Below are 15,827 nucleotides of genomic sequence, written 5' to 3' on the forward strand. Positions count from 1 at the left end.
TCTGACAGACTTTTTTGATGTGTTGTTTCATTGAGAGGTGGGAGTCCATGATGAACCCAAGATTCCTAGCACTATCAGAGGGAGAAATGTCACTAGAACCTACTGTGATGGAGGCTGGAAGGAAAGTGGTCGAAGAGGAAGCTCCAGAGAAAAGAAGAAATTCAGTCTTGTCATCATTTAACTTGAGCATATTGTTTGTCATCCATGATTTAATATCTGAAGTGCAGTTTTGGAGAGTGTGCGTCACCGCTTGGATTTCTGTAGGCTTGCATGCTTGTTGGAGTTGTGTGTCGTCTGCAAAGAGGTAGTGATTGACTGCGTGTTGCTTGATGACGGCAGAGAGAGGAGTGGTGTATAGTACAAATAAAACTGGGCCTAGAACTGATCCCTGGGGAACGCCGAAACAGAGAGGAGATGGAGGAGATGAGAGATTATTGACAGACACATACTGACTACGGCCCTGTATAACATGCTCTTCCAAGCATAACATTTTTGGCAAAATAAAGTCAAGACAGAAGAAAATAAATGGCATGCATTTACAATGCAACAGGATTTATTGGGGAACTAATTTACCCCAGAGAAGTGAAACAAATACAGATTAAAACAGAGAACAGTTCTTTGAAATTATTTTGATGTACATGATAGCATAGATTAACTGTGTTGTTTGCAATGTTGATCAATGCCACACACAAATTGACCACTTACAGAATTCATGTACATACATATCACAAACTGGGAAGGAGCGTGATTGACAGTTTGAACTGTGCATGGTATTACAAATTACAATGCTATATTTACTCTGTCATTAGAACTCAGTATTAGAAGCAAAACATAAAACAAATGTCATCTTTTAAAGCAAAATGATATAAAATGATTTGAAATTTTCAATGAGAAATAAATGATGACATTATTGTAACCTATTAAACAAGAAGAGCAAACGCTCGATCGAGTCACTTTCGCAGTTCTGAATATTATATGAGGCATCAGATGGACAGGAAGAAATTGCTATTCACAACACAATGAGTCACGTTCACATAAAATTTGAGCCCGGTCACTTTTATAGTTTCCGAGAAAAGCCCAACGTTAAGTTGTGTGTTGCCGAACAGAAAAGGCTAGTTATCTCCCTTGTTTTTCTGATAACGTTCGTAAAAGGCTACAGATGTAAATACTTTGATGTAAAGAATAATCCTACAAAGTTTCAATCACATCCGATGAACTTTGTCAAAGATATAAAATGTCTAATTTTTCCTTTGACGCTGACCTGTGACCTTGAAAAAGGTCAAAGGTCAACGAAACCATCGTTAAAGTGTAGAGGTCATTGGAGGTCACGACTAAACAAAATATGAGCCGAATCGCTTTGATAGTTTCCGAGAAAAGTCCAACGTTAAGGTGGTGTCTACGGACGGCCGGCCGGACAGACTAACACTGACCGATTACATAGAGTCACATTTTCTCAAGTGACTCAAAAAGCTTAATTGTTTTCTATTTATCCTCCAGAATTAGCTTCCCATCAATTGAACATGAATAACAACAACAGGCACTTGTATTGTGGAGAGGAAGTCTTATTATAATACCTTACAACCACTCATCTCAAAAGGTTATGAGTGCAGTCACTGGAGGGTAGTCACATGCTTTGTGCGCCCTTCAATTACTGCATGCACTCAAAATATTACATTTCGTTTTCACCAGTATCGCTATAACATTAACAGCGATCGTTCAGCGATTACTAACTCACAGTACAAAAGAGGGTTTGAATGGGAGATAATGGGCAATGCAGAACTCTTGAATAGATTAGTGACGATCCAAGTGATCAGGCTTGTGTCAGACTGCTTTGATTAGTCTGAGATAGAACACCTGATTGCATTTTCTGCTCAGCTCTGTTCCGGTCATTGCAGAGGTATCTGGCGTCCAAATATTTAGAGTGTACGTGGCACACTTTTGTCGGTCAACATAAAATGTTTAGTGCGTGAACTTTTTACTCTATGAAATAAGCCAAACACGCATACATTTGTAGTGGATTTGACCAAATTTGTTCATAGTACCGGACCTTGCATAATAACACAAACCAGGCCTCGGTCGAGTCTCAAGTGAAATTCTCCTTTATCCGATACTGACAACGATTTTCAAAACACATACTTGATATTCGTTAGTTTAGCTGCCGAGATTGAACCAGTACACATCTGTCATGGGTGACTTTACATACACACATACTCTTTAGTTTAGCTGCCGAGATTGAACCAGTACCACCCAATGATTGCTTTCTGCTTCTTGCCATTCACACAGTGTCAGTCTGGCTGGTTCACCATCCATTCTTGCGTTAAAAAGGGTAAATCCAAAAACAAAGAAACTGCCAGCGTTTTACCACGAAGGGCCATATCAGGGCGGTGCTGCTTTGACATATAACATGCGCCACACGCAAGACAGAAGTCGCAGAACAGGCTTCATGTCTCACCCAGTCACATTATTCTGATTATTCTGACACCGGACCAACCAGTCCTAGCACTAACCCCATAATGCCAGACGACAGGCGGAGCAGCCACTAGATTGCCAATTTTAAAGTCTTAGGTATGACCCGGCCGGGGTTCGAACCCACGACCTCCCGATCACGGGGCGGACGCCTTACCACTAGGCCAACCGTACCGGTCAGAGCTCAGTGACAAGAAGAAAAAAGAGTTGGTGAAATCAAAGGTGTTCAATGAGCAAAAACATACAGAAGGAAGGCTGTTCTCTTAAAACGTTTTATGTTAATGTAAATCCAATAACAAACGTTCCAACAACCTACCTTTCTTGTTTTTTGATTTTAAAAAGGGTAAGCCTGCCCACAATCAAGTTGCGCATTAGAACAAGCAGGCAGCTTCATGGCTGCAGCAACCCTTACTTCATTAGAATGTTTTCTTTGTAAGTGTCTGATGAGCACACTTTGAAATTGGCCACAATATAGGCAAGGTCGTTTCGGTTTCTTGGAAGAAATGTTTGGCAGTCCGTCTGAGGCAGGTGGCAGTCCATTTGAGGCAGGTGGCAGCTCATCTGAGGCAGGTGGCAGTCCGTTTGAGGCAGGTGGCAGTACATCGTGTTTGTCTGGTATTTCTGAAAAAAACAAAATATGCAAAAAATCCTATTACAAAGTTTTCAAAGATCAAAGCAGCTCTACCCAAGAAAAAAAATGAAAACTGAACAACGCTTCTTGAAGAATAACCATGTGATCATATTAGGCATAACCAAAACCAATATCAACGATTATGAAAAGTGATCGCTTCCTGGAAATAAAAGCCCAGGTTCAGATCTTTATGTTCACAACAAAAAGGAGCATGGTAAAAATTTCAAAATGGGGGAATGTTGCAGCAGCTTAACTGAACATTTAGTAACTTTTGCCTGGTCTTTGCAAGACTGGTGAATAACGTGTTTCACAAATATACAATTTCCCTGGAAACCATGGACTCCCAGCATTTTCCTTAGAAACAAATGAAGCTGCATAAGGCAGAGATGCGCGTGTGTGTGTGTGTGTGTGTATGTGTGTGTGTATGTGTGTGTGTGTGTGTGTGTGTTTGTGTGTGTGTGTGTGCATGCATGTGTCAGACATGAGGTGAGGAAGCTTTTGAGACCATGTTGCCAGTTTTGGTGAATGCTATTTTTAATTGCTGTCCAGTGTTGTTTTCAAAATTGATGTTTTTTACATTTAGTCAAATTTTGACTTAATGTTTTAACAAAGATGGGAAAATGTAGAGCATGTACAATTCTGTCCACACGAAACTGTTTTCTTGATAGTACACTAGTTGATTGCAACTGCATATGCAAATGTCCTGAACTATAGTCTATAGACAAGTCTTGCTTCTGGCTCAGGAAAGCTGAATTTTAGGTAAATTGGCAAATCATGAAAGGTTGCAGTCATAGAGTCACTACTTCTCAGTTTCTTTCACGGACTTTTACCTTGGCATGTTTTCTTCCTTTTTGCAGGTGGTGACAGCATTGAGTAGTAGTACATGTAGCTTGAAAAAGGTGTGCCATCAGAATCAGAATCACTCTCCGGATCGTAACTGTAGTCTTCATCCTAAAACAAAATATTCACAGTTAAGTTATAGTGATGTCTCTGGCAAGGCGGAACATGCCATCATGTGAAACTCTTTTTTTTTTTTTTATCTAAACATCACAAATGAAAGCTCAAAACGTATTTGTCAGTAGATCTGGAAATCTGGTCATAGGTCCTTTTGAGTAAAACTAAAAGTACTTGGAGGAAGGAGAAAAAATTATCACATTCACACTATTTGACTTGTAATGCGTGTGTGTTAAAGCCCCAGTCCGTCCCAAATGGTTTACAGAACGATTCAAATCTTTTCATGAAAAAGCAGTTCTAACCTTATCGAACACACTTGCAATAGCATTTAGTGAATAGCATTAAATGACACAGTTTTTTTGTTTAGCTCGAGTAAACCACACACCTGTTTTCGTGGTTAATCTAACCCCTGAGCCATCGTGAACCCATGTGATCTACTTTCCCTTTTTTTCTCACAATTTAGTAGTCAGTCCTTGATTTCAATGCGACTCGCTGTATCTGCCATGGCACGTTATCTAAAACGCAACAAATGGCTGCGAGTCACACGAAGTGAATGGTGTCGGCTGACCGTTCAAAGAAACTGGCGACATGCTGAACATTCGTCTGCTACGAGAAACACGTTTTGCAGGACACGCTTCAGGGCTAGTTTTTAAACTTTAAAATCTTCGAGTTTTACTGATTTTGTCTTAATGCAAAAAGAATTATTTAAGAATATTTGTGTAACAAGCTGTCAATTTATTAGTATAAGTTAGGTCTAGCGCCAAAACGAGCCATCCCATTGTCTGATCAGACAATCCGGCTGGCCACGCAAAAATAAATTCGTTCATAAGTGCTCGCTCTTTTCGGAGGGCACCTACGATGTTCTCAAGTGGTGAGTGTTGAAATGCAAGGGTGTTTGTACTGTGTGTAAAAGCCTGACAGTGTCTGTGATGGTTTACGGGAAGCTGCGTGTGCCTTTAAATTCAACAGGGGACCTAGGTTGATCAAACGTCGTCCTAAAGCTCTAATCATGCAATACTTTCAACTTATTTTCAGTCGCCCTAAGGTTTGGTGCTTCTATTTAAATCTCAAATTGCTTAACTTTGTCATAGAGTGAGACTGCAAGTCGCCCACTCGGCCACTATGGTCCCATTAATAGTCGTGTTCAATGTGCTTTTGACACAGATCATCATAATGGTCCCGACTCTCCTCAATTATGCGCTTATCTTGTGTCTTTTCTGGATTACACAGATACTGAAGTAAAATGCAAAAAATCCTTAAAATGTGACCCTCCACCACGAAATGAGTCACATGTCACCTCGCGCGGTTCTGCACTAGGCTTAATATAAGTCCAGGGAGTGTCTGGTAACAGTTTGTGGGTCACCTTAATCACAGGCTTATAAAGTTAAAAAGTCATCCGGAGAGTCAAATTCAGGAAGTAGGTAACCCGTGAGTTAGTTCAAATCGCGAGGCTTTTCGTACCTGTCATCTCCAGATGAGGCTGGTTTTATCGGTACATCTCCAAATGAGGCTGGTGGTAGCGGTACATCTCCAGATGAGGCTGGTGGTAGCGGTACATCTCCAGATGAGGCTGGTGGTAGCGGTACATCTCCAGATGAGGCTGATGAGAAATAAATCAGGTCATCTTTTTACTGACACAAACTTTGAAAGGAATTCCTGTTCACGAACCGCCTTTTTCTTTGTTGTTGTTTTTACATGATGGAAATTGAGCTTTCCACGCTTTGAACAGATCAATACAACTGATCTCGTTTCGTCACTTCATACGAGACTCACCACGTCATGTCACAAAAGTAGAAACTCAAGAAGTTTAAGAATTGTAAGGCGGCCTTCTGTCATTTTCAAGGGTACCAATTTGAAGCCAATATTTATTAACCAACATGAACCGTAGCCTACCGTACAGTCTAACAGTGTGAAATGTGAATGAGGGTCGCATCAGCAACTTTAGCCTATTCATTTCACCCTCCGGATGGACGGTCTTATCAGACACTGATTTAGTGATAAACACGTAGTATCGATGCAGGCACACTCATTTTCGCAAACAAGCAGTTGCTTCATAAAATAGGTACTTAACAATTGTGCAGCAAGCTGGTTTTAAAAGTGCATGCATGTTCTGCTGTGCAGTGACTTGAATGAGAAGCATTTAACAAGGGTAAAAGATCAAATACGGTGATGCCACACGCTGAAGAATAACATACCTGTAGTCCTGAGCTGCTGCTGAAGGACAGTAAGGTCGGTGGGAAGCTGGACATTGTTGGGAAAAGTAAGACGAGACACAGACTGCGCTGGCAACATCATTGCTTGAGGTGCCAAGGCAACGGGGTGCCAACCAGCCATCGAGAAAACCAGACTTTGCTGCCTTGTTGTAACCATGCCTGTCAAACAAGTACAATGTATATCACAATGGGCACAAGTCTGTTTTATGTGGGAAAAAGTATAGCCAGTGTTGTTGCCAGCCTAAGAAGACAATAGGTCATTTGGACCTCCCTAAAAAAAAAACCAATAAGTCCAAATGTCCTGGCTTTAAAAAAACAATAGGTCCAAATTACCATGCCGTAGTATTATATTGATGAAATTTCCGCTGTTTGCGCCGTTTTCGATAATTAGGTACACCGGCTGGAACGGGTATTTCCGTAAACGCAGCCTCGAGTGTCAATGACGACAAACACAGAGTCAATGACGACAAACACAGAGTCGGCACCGAGTGCATTTTTCACTCGTAGCAAACATGAGCATTTCGATCGGGGTTTGTTTTCCGACTTTGCAACTCCCATTCCATTCATTGCAGACCTTGTCCGCCTTGTACGAATATGTATCGGTCAGTTGACCACCAAAACGTAAAAACTATCGGTCCATCGACCGGACAAGGCTAGGTCCAATGCGTCAAATCAGAAAGGAATGCGTCACAGACAAAAGACCGAGGCCTGGCAACAACACCGTATAGCATGTTAAATTCTTTACACAAGAAACTTTTTCCTTGATAGTACAATAATTGATTGCAACTCGACTAGGAAATGTCCTGAACTATAGACCAAGTTGTGGTTTCTGGCTCAGGAAAGCTGAATTTTAAGTAAATTGGTCAACCATGAATTGTCGCAGTCAGTGAGTTACTACTTCTCACAGTTTCTTTCATTGACTTTTACCTTGGCAAGTTTTCTTCCTTTGTGCAGGTGGTGACAGCATAGGGTAATCGCAGGAAGAAGGTGTGCTATCAGAATCAAAATCACTCTCCTGACAGTAGTCTTCATCCTAAAACAAAATATTCACAGTTAAGTTAATGTGATGTCTCTTGCAAGGCGGAACATAGAATCATGTGGAACTTTTATTTAAACTAAAACATCACAATTTAAACCCCAAAAGGTATTTGTAAGTAGATCGGAATATCGGGTCAATTTTTGAAAAAGGACTTGGAGAAAGTATGATCACATTCACACCATTTTTGACATATATATATATACATGCGTGTGTGTTAAATCCCACAGGGGAGCTAGGTCGATCGACCAAATGTCATCCTAAAGCTCCTATTGTACAATACTTTCAACGTATTTTCTTTCGCCCTAAGGTTTGGTACTTCCTTTCAAATCTCAAAAAAGTGTTGTTGTCTGATGTTCATGTCGTGTACCAAAAAGAAATAAAAACGTGTATAAAAAAAACCAAAAAAAACTGAAAAAATAAAATTCTCAAAAAAGTAATATGTCATTTTTTTTTAGTAACAACCCAGATCCAATTCGCCAAATGTCGCCCTAACGCTCCCATTATACAATACTTTTGATTAGGGCGACCAAAATTATAACATATATATATATATGCATGTGTGTTAAATCCCACAGGGGAGCTAGGTCGACCAAATGTCATCCTAAAGCTCCTATTGTACAATACTTTCACATATTTTTTTTCGCCCTAAGGTTTGGTGCTTCCTTTCAAATCTAAAAAAAAAAGTGTTGCTGTCTGATGTTGATGTCGTGTACCAAAAAGAAATAAAAACGTGTATAAAAAAAAAATCTCAAAAAAGTAAAATGTCATTTTAGTAACAACCCAGATCCAATTCACCAAATGTCGCCCTAAAGCTCCCATTATACAATACTTTTGATTAGGGCGACCAAAATTATAACATGTATATATATATATTGTGTTAAATCCTACAGGGGAGTTAGGTCAACCAAATGTCGTCCTAAAGGTAAAGCTCCAATTGTACAATACTTTCAACTTATATTCTGTCGCCCTAAAGGTTTGGTGATTCTTTTAAAATCTCAAATTTCATGTTACTGACAACCCAGATCCCATTCCCTATCAAGCAGACATACAAGCTTATGTCGACACATGCTTCCAGACAAATTTGCAATAACAATAGAATCATTTCCCATAATACCATGGCAGCTTAGCACACCTGCCTTTCGTTGAGTCTCCACAATCATCATTTTGATTATTCTGAGACTATGATGCATGCTGGGTGTGTTTCTGCGGGTTGCATTGACCCGAGCTGGACATTGGCGTCAGGATCAAGTCCAAGCTTGATTTTGAGTGCATGTACTCAGAATACTGAATAGACCTCAGTTTAAAATCTCATCCCAAAGAGTAGTGAGACACCGCCCTTCATGAGGGGTCAACCGTCAAGTTAACAGCAGTGTACAACTCAGACAGTCACTTATCCAAGTACTTGCCTAGGCTCGGCATTGCTTAACTTTGTCATTGAGTGAGACTGCAAGCCGCCCACTCCGCCACTATGGTCCAATAAATATTCGTGTTAAAATAAATGTGATGCTTTTGAGACAGATCATCATAATGGTCCTGACTTGCCTCAATTATGTGCTTATCTTGTGTGTTTTTCTGGATTACACAGGTACTGTAGTTAATGTCCAACTATCCTAAAAGCTCCAATTGTACAATACTTTCAACGTATTTTCTTTCGCCCTAAAGTTTGGTGCTTCCTTTCAAATCTCAAAAAAGTGTTGCTGTCTGATGTTGATGTCATGTACCAAAAAGAAATAAAAACGTGTATAAAAAAAAAAAACTCTGAAAAAAAATGAAAAAAAAATTCTCAAAAAAGTAAAATGTCATTTTAGTAACAACCCAGATCCAATTCGCCAAATGTCGCCCTAAAGCTCCCATTATACAATACTTTTGATTAGGGCGACCAAAATTATAACATATATATTGTGTTAAATCCTACAGGGGAGTTAGGTCAACCAAATGTCGTCCTAAAGGTAACTTAGCTCCAATTGTACAATACTTTCAACTTATATTTTGTCGCCCTAAGGTTTGGTGATTCTTTTAAAATCTCAAATTTCATTTTACTGACAACCCAGATCCCATTCCCTATCAAGCAGACATACAAGCTTATGTCGACACATGCTTCCAGACAAATTTGCAATAACAATAGAATCATTTCCCAAAGCACACCTGCCTTTCGTTGAGTCTCCACAATCATCATTTTGATTATTCTGAGACTATGATGCATGCTGGGTGTGTTTCTGCGGGTTGCATTGACCCGAGTTGGACATTGGCGTCAGGATCAAGTCCAAGCTTGATTTTGAGTGCATATATGTACTCAGAATACTGAATAGACCTCAGTTTAAAATCTCATCCCAAAGAGTAGTGAGACACCGCCCTCCATGAGGGGTCAACCGTTAAGTTAACAGCAGTGTACAACTCAGACAGTCACTTATCCAAGTACTTGCCTAGGCTCGGCATTGCTTAACTTTGTCATTGAGTGAGACTGCAAGCCGCCCACTCTGCCACTATGGTCCAATAAATATTCGTGTTAAAATAAATGTGATGCTTTTGACACAGATCATCATAATGGTCCTGACTTGCCTCAATTATGTGCTTATCTTGTGTGTTTTTCTGGATTACACAGGTACTGTAGTTAATGTCCAACTATCCTAAAAATTAACAGTTTCTTGGTAGTGAATGCGAGTACGTGTAAGAATGTTGTGACTTTTACATACTTTCTTTTTATTCTAAATTCAACCAATCTATATATGTACGTGTGTGTGTGTTAAAGCCAAATATTGCCCTAAAGCTCCCATTATACAAAACATTCCACTTAGGCATAGGGCGACCGACAAGTATGGGTTATATGAAGTCTTATATCGCGCGCGTATCTCCAGACTCGGACTCAAGGCGCCGTGTGAGATGGATTTTTTTTACACAATACATCACGCATTCACATCGACCAGCAGATCGCAGCCATTTCGGCGCATATCCTACTGTTCACGGCCTATTATTCAAAGTCACACGGGTATTTTGGTGGACATTTTTTTAATCTATGGCTATACAATTTTGCCAGGAAAGACCCTTTTGTCAATCGTGGGATCTTTAACGTGCACACCCCAATGTAGTGTACACGAAGGGACCTCGGTTTTTCGTCTCATCCGAAAGACTAGCACTTGAACCCACCACCTAGGTTAGGAAAGGGGGGAGAAAATTGCTAACGCCCTGACACAGGGTCGAACTCACTTCCGAGCGCAAGTGCGTTACCACTCGGCCACCCATTGGTGCCTTTTCTCCAATTTCATTAGACTGACAACATCGACCTAGACGTGGCTAAATCCCATTTCCTGGAAAGTTTAAAAAATAAAAGCGGTCAATTTTCGTCCTGATATGGTTCTGCGTAGTCGGCTGGACGTTAAGCAACAAATAAACAAACAAAAACGGTCAATTTCATAATGGAGGTAACCCGTGAGTAAGTTCAAAATCACAATGCTTTTCGTACCTGTTCATCTCCAAATGAGGCTGGTGGTATCGGTACATTTCCAGATGAGGCTTTTGGTAGCGGTACATCTCCAGATGAGGCTGGTGGTATCAGTACATCTCCAGATAAGGCTGGTGGTATCGGTACATTTCCAGATGAGGCTGGTGGTATCGGTACATTTCCAGATAAGACTGGTGATAGCGGTACATCTCCAGATGAGGCTGATGATAGCGGTACATCTCCAGATGAGGCTGGTGATAGCGGTACATCTCCAGATGAGGCTGGTGGTATCGGTACATTTTCAGATAAGGCTGGTGATAGCGGTACATCTCCAGATGAGGTTGGTGGTATCAGTACATCTCCAGATAAGGCTGGTGATAGCGGTACATCTCCAGATGAGGCTGGTGATACTGGTACATGTCCAGATAAGACTGGTGAAACTGGTACATATCCAGATAAGGCTGGTGATACTGGTAAATCTCCAGATGAGGCTGGTGATGGCGGTACATCTCCAGATGAGGCTGGTGATACTGGTACATCTCCAGATAAGGCTTGTGATACTAGTACATCTCCAGACGAGGCTGGCAATACTTGTACATCTCCAGATGAGGCTGGCAATACTGGTACATCTCCAGATGAGGCCTGAGGTACCAGTACATCTCCAGATGAGGCTGATAAAAAACAAATCATATCTTTTAACTGATAGAAGCATGTGTTGCATATATATATATATATTGTAATACAGACCTGGGGACCTCAATTTTGCCATGGAGTTTAACAAAAAAAAAGCTACGTGCATTTTCAGAAAAATGAGAGTACTCCACATAACTTTTAATCATTCATTTCAAACATGCTGCACACACCGTCATTGATAAAAAAAAAAGATGGAAATCTTTGTTGATTTTTTCTTTAAGAGAAGACCTAATGTCATTAGACATCTGTTTCATCATTGCTGTAGCCTTCTTGCAGCCTGAACACTTAGACTTCTGCGCGATGTTTAAGACAGGAAACACACTTTTGACAGCTTGTAAAATCACATCTGCTGTGCTCAATGACAAATTCATTTTCACTATCAGCTCGGATAACATCGCTTTGGCATGTACTGCACCCTGTTCCTCGGGTAGATCTTTTGCAAAAGACAAAGTCTGTGATGCTCCTCATGCTGGCAGCGGCTTTTCTTGGTGTTGTCAATTTCAGGATCCCTATGAGTCTAGCTTTGACATGCAGTGTCTATCGATGTCAAACTTGGAAAACATACGTTGAAAGGAATTCCTGTTCCCGAACAGCCTTTTTCTTTGCTCCTGCTGAGGATCCACCTCTTTGTTGTTGTTTTTGCATGATAAAAATTGAGCTTTCCACGCTTTGAGCTGATCAACGCAACTGATCTCGTTTAGTCACTTCATACGAGATTCAAAATGGCCATAGTAACAGGTTGTTTTTTTACACTAACTGAGTGAACCGAAAGTAGAAACGCAAGAAGTCTAGGAATTATTTCTCTTTTTTTCCACAGACCGTATCAATCGTAATTTAGAAAATCAAGAGTACAAAATATGGCAAAATCTTACGGGTTCCCTTTTCTGTACTATAAATAGCAATAAAATGATCACAAGATCAAGAAGGGGCATTTACAGGCTTCATGGCCTATCTAATACTAATGTACATTTGAAACTTAGTCAGGTATAGATTACATTCAAAAAGCAGAGGGGTGGACTTTTTCTTGGGTTCCTACCATTGTAAGTTTTTGTTAAAACTTTAAACAATTAAAGTAAAGGTTAATGTATTGGCAAAACAAAGACGAGAACCGAAAAATGCCACACTATGAAAATAAGTATGATAAAATGAAGTCGCAGTAACACTAAGCTTTTAGTTTTATGGGAAAAGTATATATTTCACGACGTTACAAAAACATATTGAACGGAATTGCCACCACCAAGGAATATGATAGCCATGCCTTCAACCCTATTCAACGAAGAGGAAATCTGTATCTGTCAAGTCAATGCTGGTGTCTTGATTACCGCTTTACTGCTTTAAAGAAATGTGCCAACCTTGTGTTTTTTCTTCTGTGACTCGACGGCCTCCAGCTCCTCTTGCAGTACCACAACTCGTTTGGACAGCTGCTAGTTGCGGAATGACAGACTGTCGACCTCCTGCTGGTACTTTCTGTTCCATTGTTCCTTCTCTTTCAGGTGCTCCTATACAACAGGCACAAGAACCAATTGTATTTATGGTCAGTTGACAAAGCCATCTACTTTCAGTACATTTGACACTTTTCAACAATTTAGTCTTATGGTATGAATATTCTTCAAATGGCAAACAATTTTCTAATTACATTCAAAGTTATTCTTATAATTATCATATGTTAAAAGGCTTTTCTGGTTAATGTTAATTGTAATTCAATCAAGTTTGCGTTTTAATGAAACAGATCCTGTGATTGGTCAGAATGCCCCAACTCATTAAAAATTACCGGTCATTAAATAGAGCTTAAACAATGACCACGAGTTGATTAGTGGAAAATAAACCACGAGTGGGTATTTGCAGCCTCTTGGTAATTCACGAGTGTGCGGAGCAGGTTGTTAATGAATTTTTTAGCTAGTGGCTATCGACAATTAGTCACCGGTAATTTGTAATGAGTTGGGACATTCTGACCAATCACAGGATCTGTTTCATTAAAAAGCAAACTTGATTGTATTACAATTGTCGATAACCACTCGCTAAAAAATCCATTAACAACCTGCTGGCGAGGCGTATTGATACAGCCTCAACTAGTCTCGGTTAGCTTTGAGGGTCATTTTACAAGTAGGAAATATGAAGGCCAACGAAATACCGAGACCATAAGGTATGCGAAGTGATGACGTTGAGTACGTGACGTAAGTTAATGCATGAATTCTTCCGGACTACGTCAGTCAATTCCAAAGATCGCTTTTGTGATGAAAAGAATTTGTTTTAGAGTTTGCTGTCCAGAAAACCGTCAAAAAAGAAGGGAAAATGTGTGTGAAAGAAAACAAAACAGGAGCAGAGTGATACGATAGGAATACAGAGACATTTCTTGGGACTTGACCCTTGCAGGTAGGTGGACTGAAAGTAGTGTGTGAACAGAACAGAACCAATTCTGTCTGTTTACAACCGCATGAAAGCAGGAAAGAGATTGTCGTCAGATTCAATTACAATAACATTAACATGCTTCCATTTGAAACTTCTCGGTCTTCATCGTGGATTGACGCCCTCCCAAAGTCTAAAGTAATTGAAGCCCTCCGTCGCTTCGCTCCGTCGGGCTTCAATTAGCTTTTGTCGGGCGTCAATCCCCGATGAAGACTTTGAAGTTTCAAATGGAAGCATGTTAATCACTTAATGTGTAACTGAACAGGTGGGGGCCTCATCAGATCAAAAAGCTGTGTCTGGCAAGAACCGTAGTGAAGGCATTACATCCGCATCAAAGCGACGAAGGAAAGTGTCCATTCTAGCTCTGCCCTCTAAAGTCAAACAGCAGTAAGTCCACTCATAATAAAGCCAAAATGAAGTATTGCCAGTCATAATTATGATAATATGACTGGCAATACTTCATTTTGGCTTTGATTTTTGTTTGTTTGTTTGCTTAACGCCCAGCCGACCACGAAGGGCCATATCAGGGCGGTGCTGCTTTGACATATAACGTGCGCCACACACAAGACAGAAGTTGCAGCACAGGCTTCATGTCTCACCCAGTCACATTATTCTGACACCGGACCAACCAGGCCTAGCACTAACCCCATAATGCCAGACGCCAGGCGGAGCAGCCACTAGATTGCCAATTTTAAAGTCTTAGGTATGACCCGGCCGAGGTTCGAACCCACGACCTCCCGATCACGGGGCAGACGCCTTACCACTAGGCCAACCGTGCCGGTTTTTGGCTTTGAAGGGCAGGCTAAAGGTAGTCACTTTGATTAACTGGAAATAATTCATGCAAGTTTTTGTCTTAGCTTTTCTTACCTGAATTATTGCGTAAAGCCATGAGGACCACTCATCCTCCTACCTCTGGTGTAATGAGGGTAGTAGTCCATTTTTGCCGCAAGTATCTGGATAAAAAAAAGCATACACAATAAAATATTTTGTGTTGCCTCAACGTGCATGTCCACCCCCCCCCCCCCTCCCCCATGTGACCATCTTATCAAGTTGCAGATATTGCTAGTGGTCAGTGTGTTCCCAACACAAATGTGACAAAGGGGTGCTGGTTTTTGTTTTATTAGGTTGAACTTGAAGAATTTTGTAGTAATGAATGTTTTTGTTCACATCAATTTTGACTCGGTTTAAAGACTTTCATCTGGAATGTTCATAGATCAACCCATAAAAGTTTATCAAATTCCCTTACCAATAAATACACTTTAATTTTCCATGACCAGTGGCTGAACTTCTGTAACACTGACATTCAATTACAATAACATTAACATGCTTCCATTTGAAACTTCTCGGTCTTCATCGTGGATTGACGCCCTCCCAAAGTCTATAGTAATTGAAGCCCTCCGTCGCTTCGCTCTGTCGGGCTTCAATTAGCTTTTGTCGGGCGTCAATCCCCGATGAAGACTTCGAAGTTTCAAATGGAAGCATGTTAATCACTTAATGTGTAACTGAACAGGTGGGGGCCTCATCAGATCAAAAAGCTGTGTCTGGCAAGAACCGTAGTGAAGGCATTACATCCGCATCAAAGCGACGAAGGAAAGTGTCCATTCTAGCTCTGCCCTCTAAAGTCAAACAGCAGTAAGTCCACTCATAATAAAGCCAAAATGAAGTATTGCCAGTCATAATTATGATAATATGACTGGCAATACTTCATTTTGGCTTTGATTTTTGTTTGTTTGTTTGCTTAACGCCCAGCCGACCACGAAGGGCCATATCAAGGCGGTGCTGCTTTGACATATAACGTGCGCCACACACAAGACAGAAGTCGCAGCACAGGCTTCATGTCTCACCCTGTCACATTATTCTGACACCGGACCAACCAGGCTTAGCACTAACCCCATAATGCCAGATGCCAGGCGGAGCAGCCACTAGATTGCCAATTTTAAAGTCTTAGGTATGACCCGGCCGGGGTTCGAACCCACGACCTCCCGA

General features: G+C 40.7%; 1 protein-coding gene across 1 annotated transcript; it reads right to left on the reverse strand.

Annotated features, from left to right (window-relative positions):
• Nucleotides 1-847: 847 nt before the first annotated feature.
• Nucleotides 848-14,800, reverse strand: LOC138952113 (uncharacterized). The gene is made up of 8 exons (XM_070323710.1): nt 14,709-14,800; nt 12,788-12,934; nt 10,764-11,413; nt 7,192-7,297; nt 6,247-6,423; nt 5,513-5,651; nt 3,928-4,048; nt 848-3,087 (listed from the first exon to the last, which is right to left on the reverse strand). The coding sequence occupies exons 1-8, from the start codon at nt 14,728-14,730 to the stop codon at nt 2,875-2,877; spliced, it is 1,575 nt and encodes a 524-aa protein (XP_070179811.1). The 5' UTR covers nt 14,731-14,800; the 3' UTR covers nt 848-2,874.
• Between the last annotated feature and the right edge of the window lie 1,027 nt (nt 14,801-15,827).

This window comes from Littorina saxatilis, linkage group LG17, assembly GCF_037325665.1.
Source record: "Littorina saxatilis isolate snail1 linkage group LG17, US_GU_Lsax_2.0, whole genome shotgun sequence".
In the NCBI taxonomy this organism is placed as follows: Eukaryota; Metazoa; Mollusca; class Gastropoda; order Littorinimorpha; family Littorinidae; genus Littorina; species Littorina saxatilis.

Excerpts from the sequence above, each read along its gene's own strand:
- LOC138952113 (XM_070323710.1), bottom strand. The coding sequence starts at position 14,730 with ATGGCTTTACGCAATAATTCAG. Across the intron at positions 11,414-12,787 it reads CACAGAAGAAAAAACACAAG|CCTCATCTGGAGATGTACTG; the intron begins GTTGGCACATTT and ends GTTTTTTATCAG. Across the intron at positions 7,298-10,763 it reads CCTCATTTGGAGATGAACAG|GATGAAGACTACTGTCAGGA; the intron begins GTACGAAAAGCA and ends ATTTTGTTTTAG.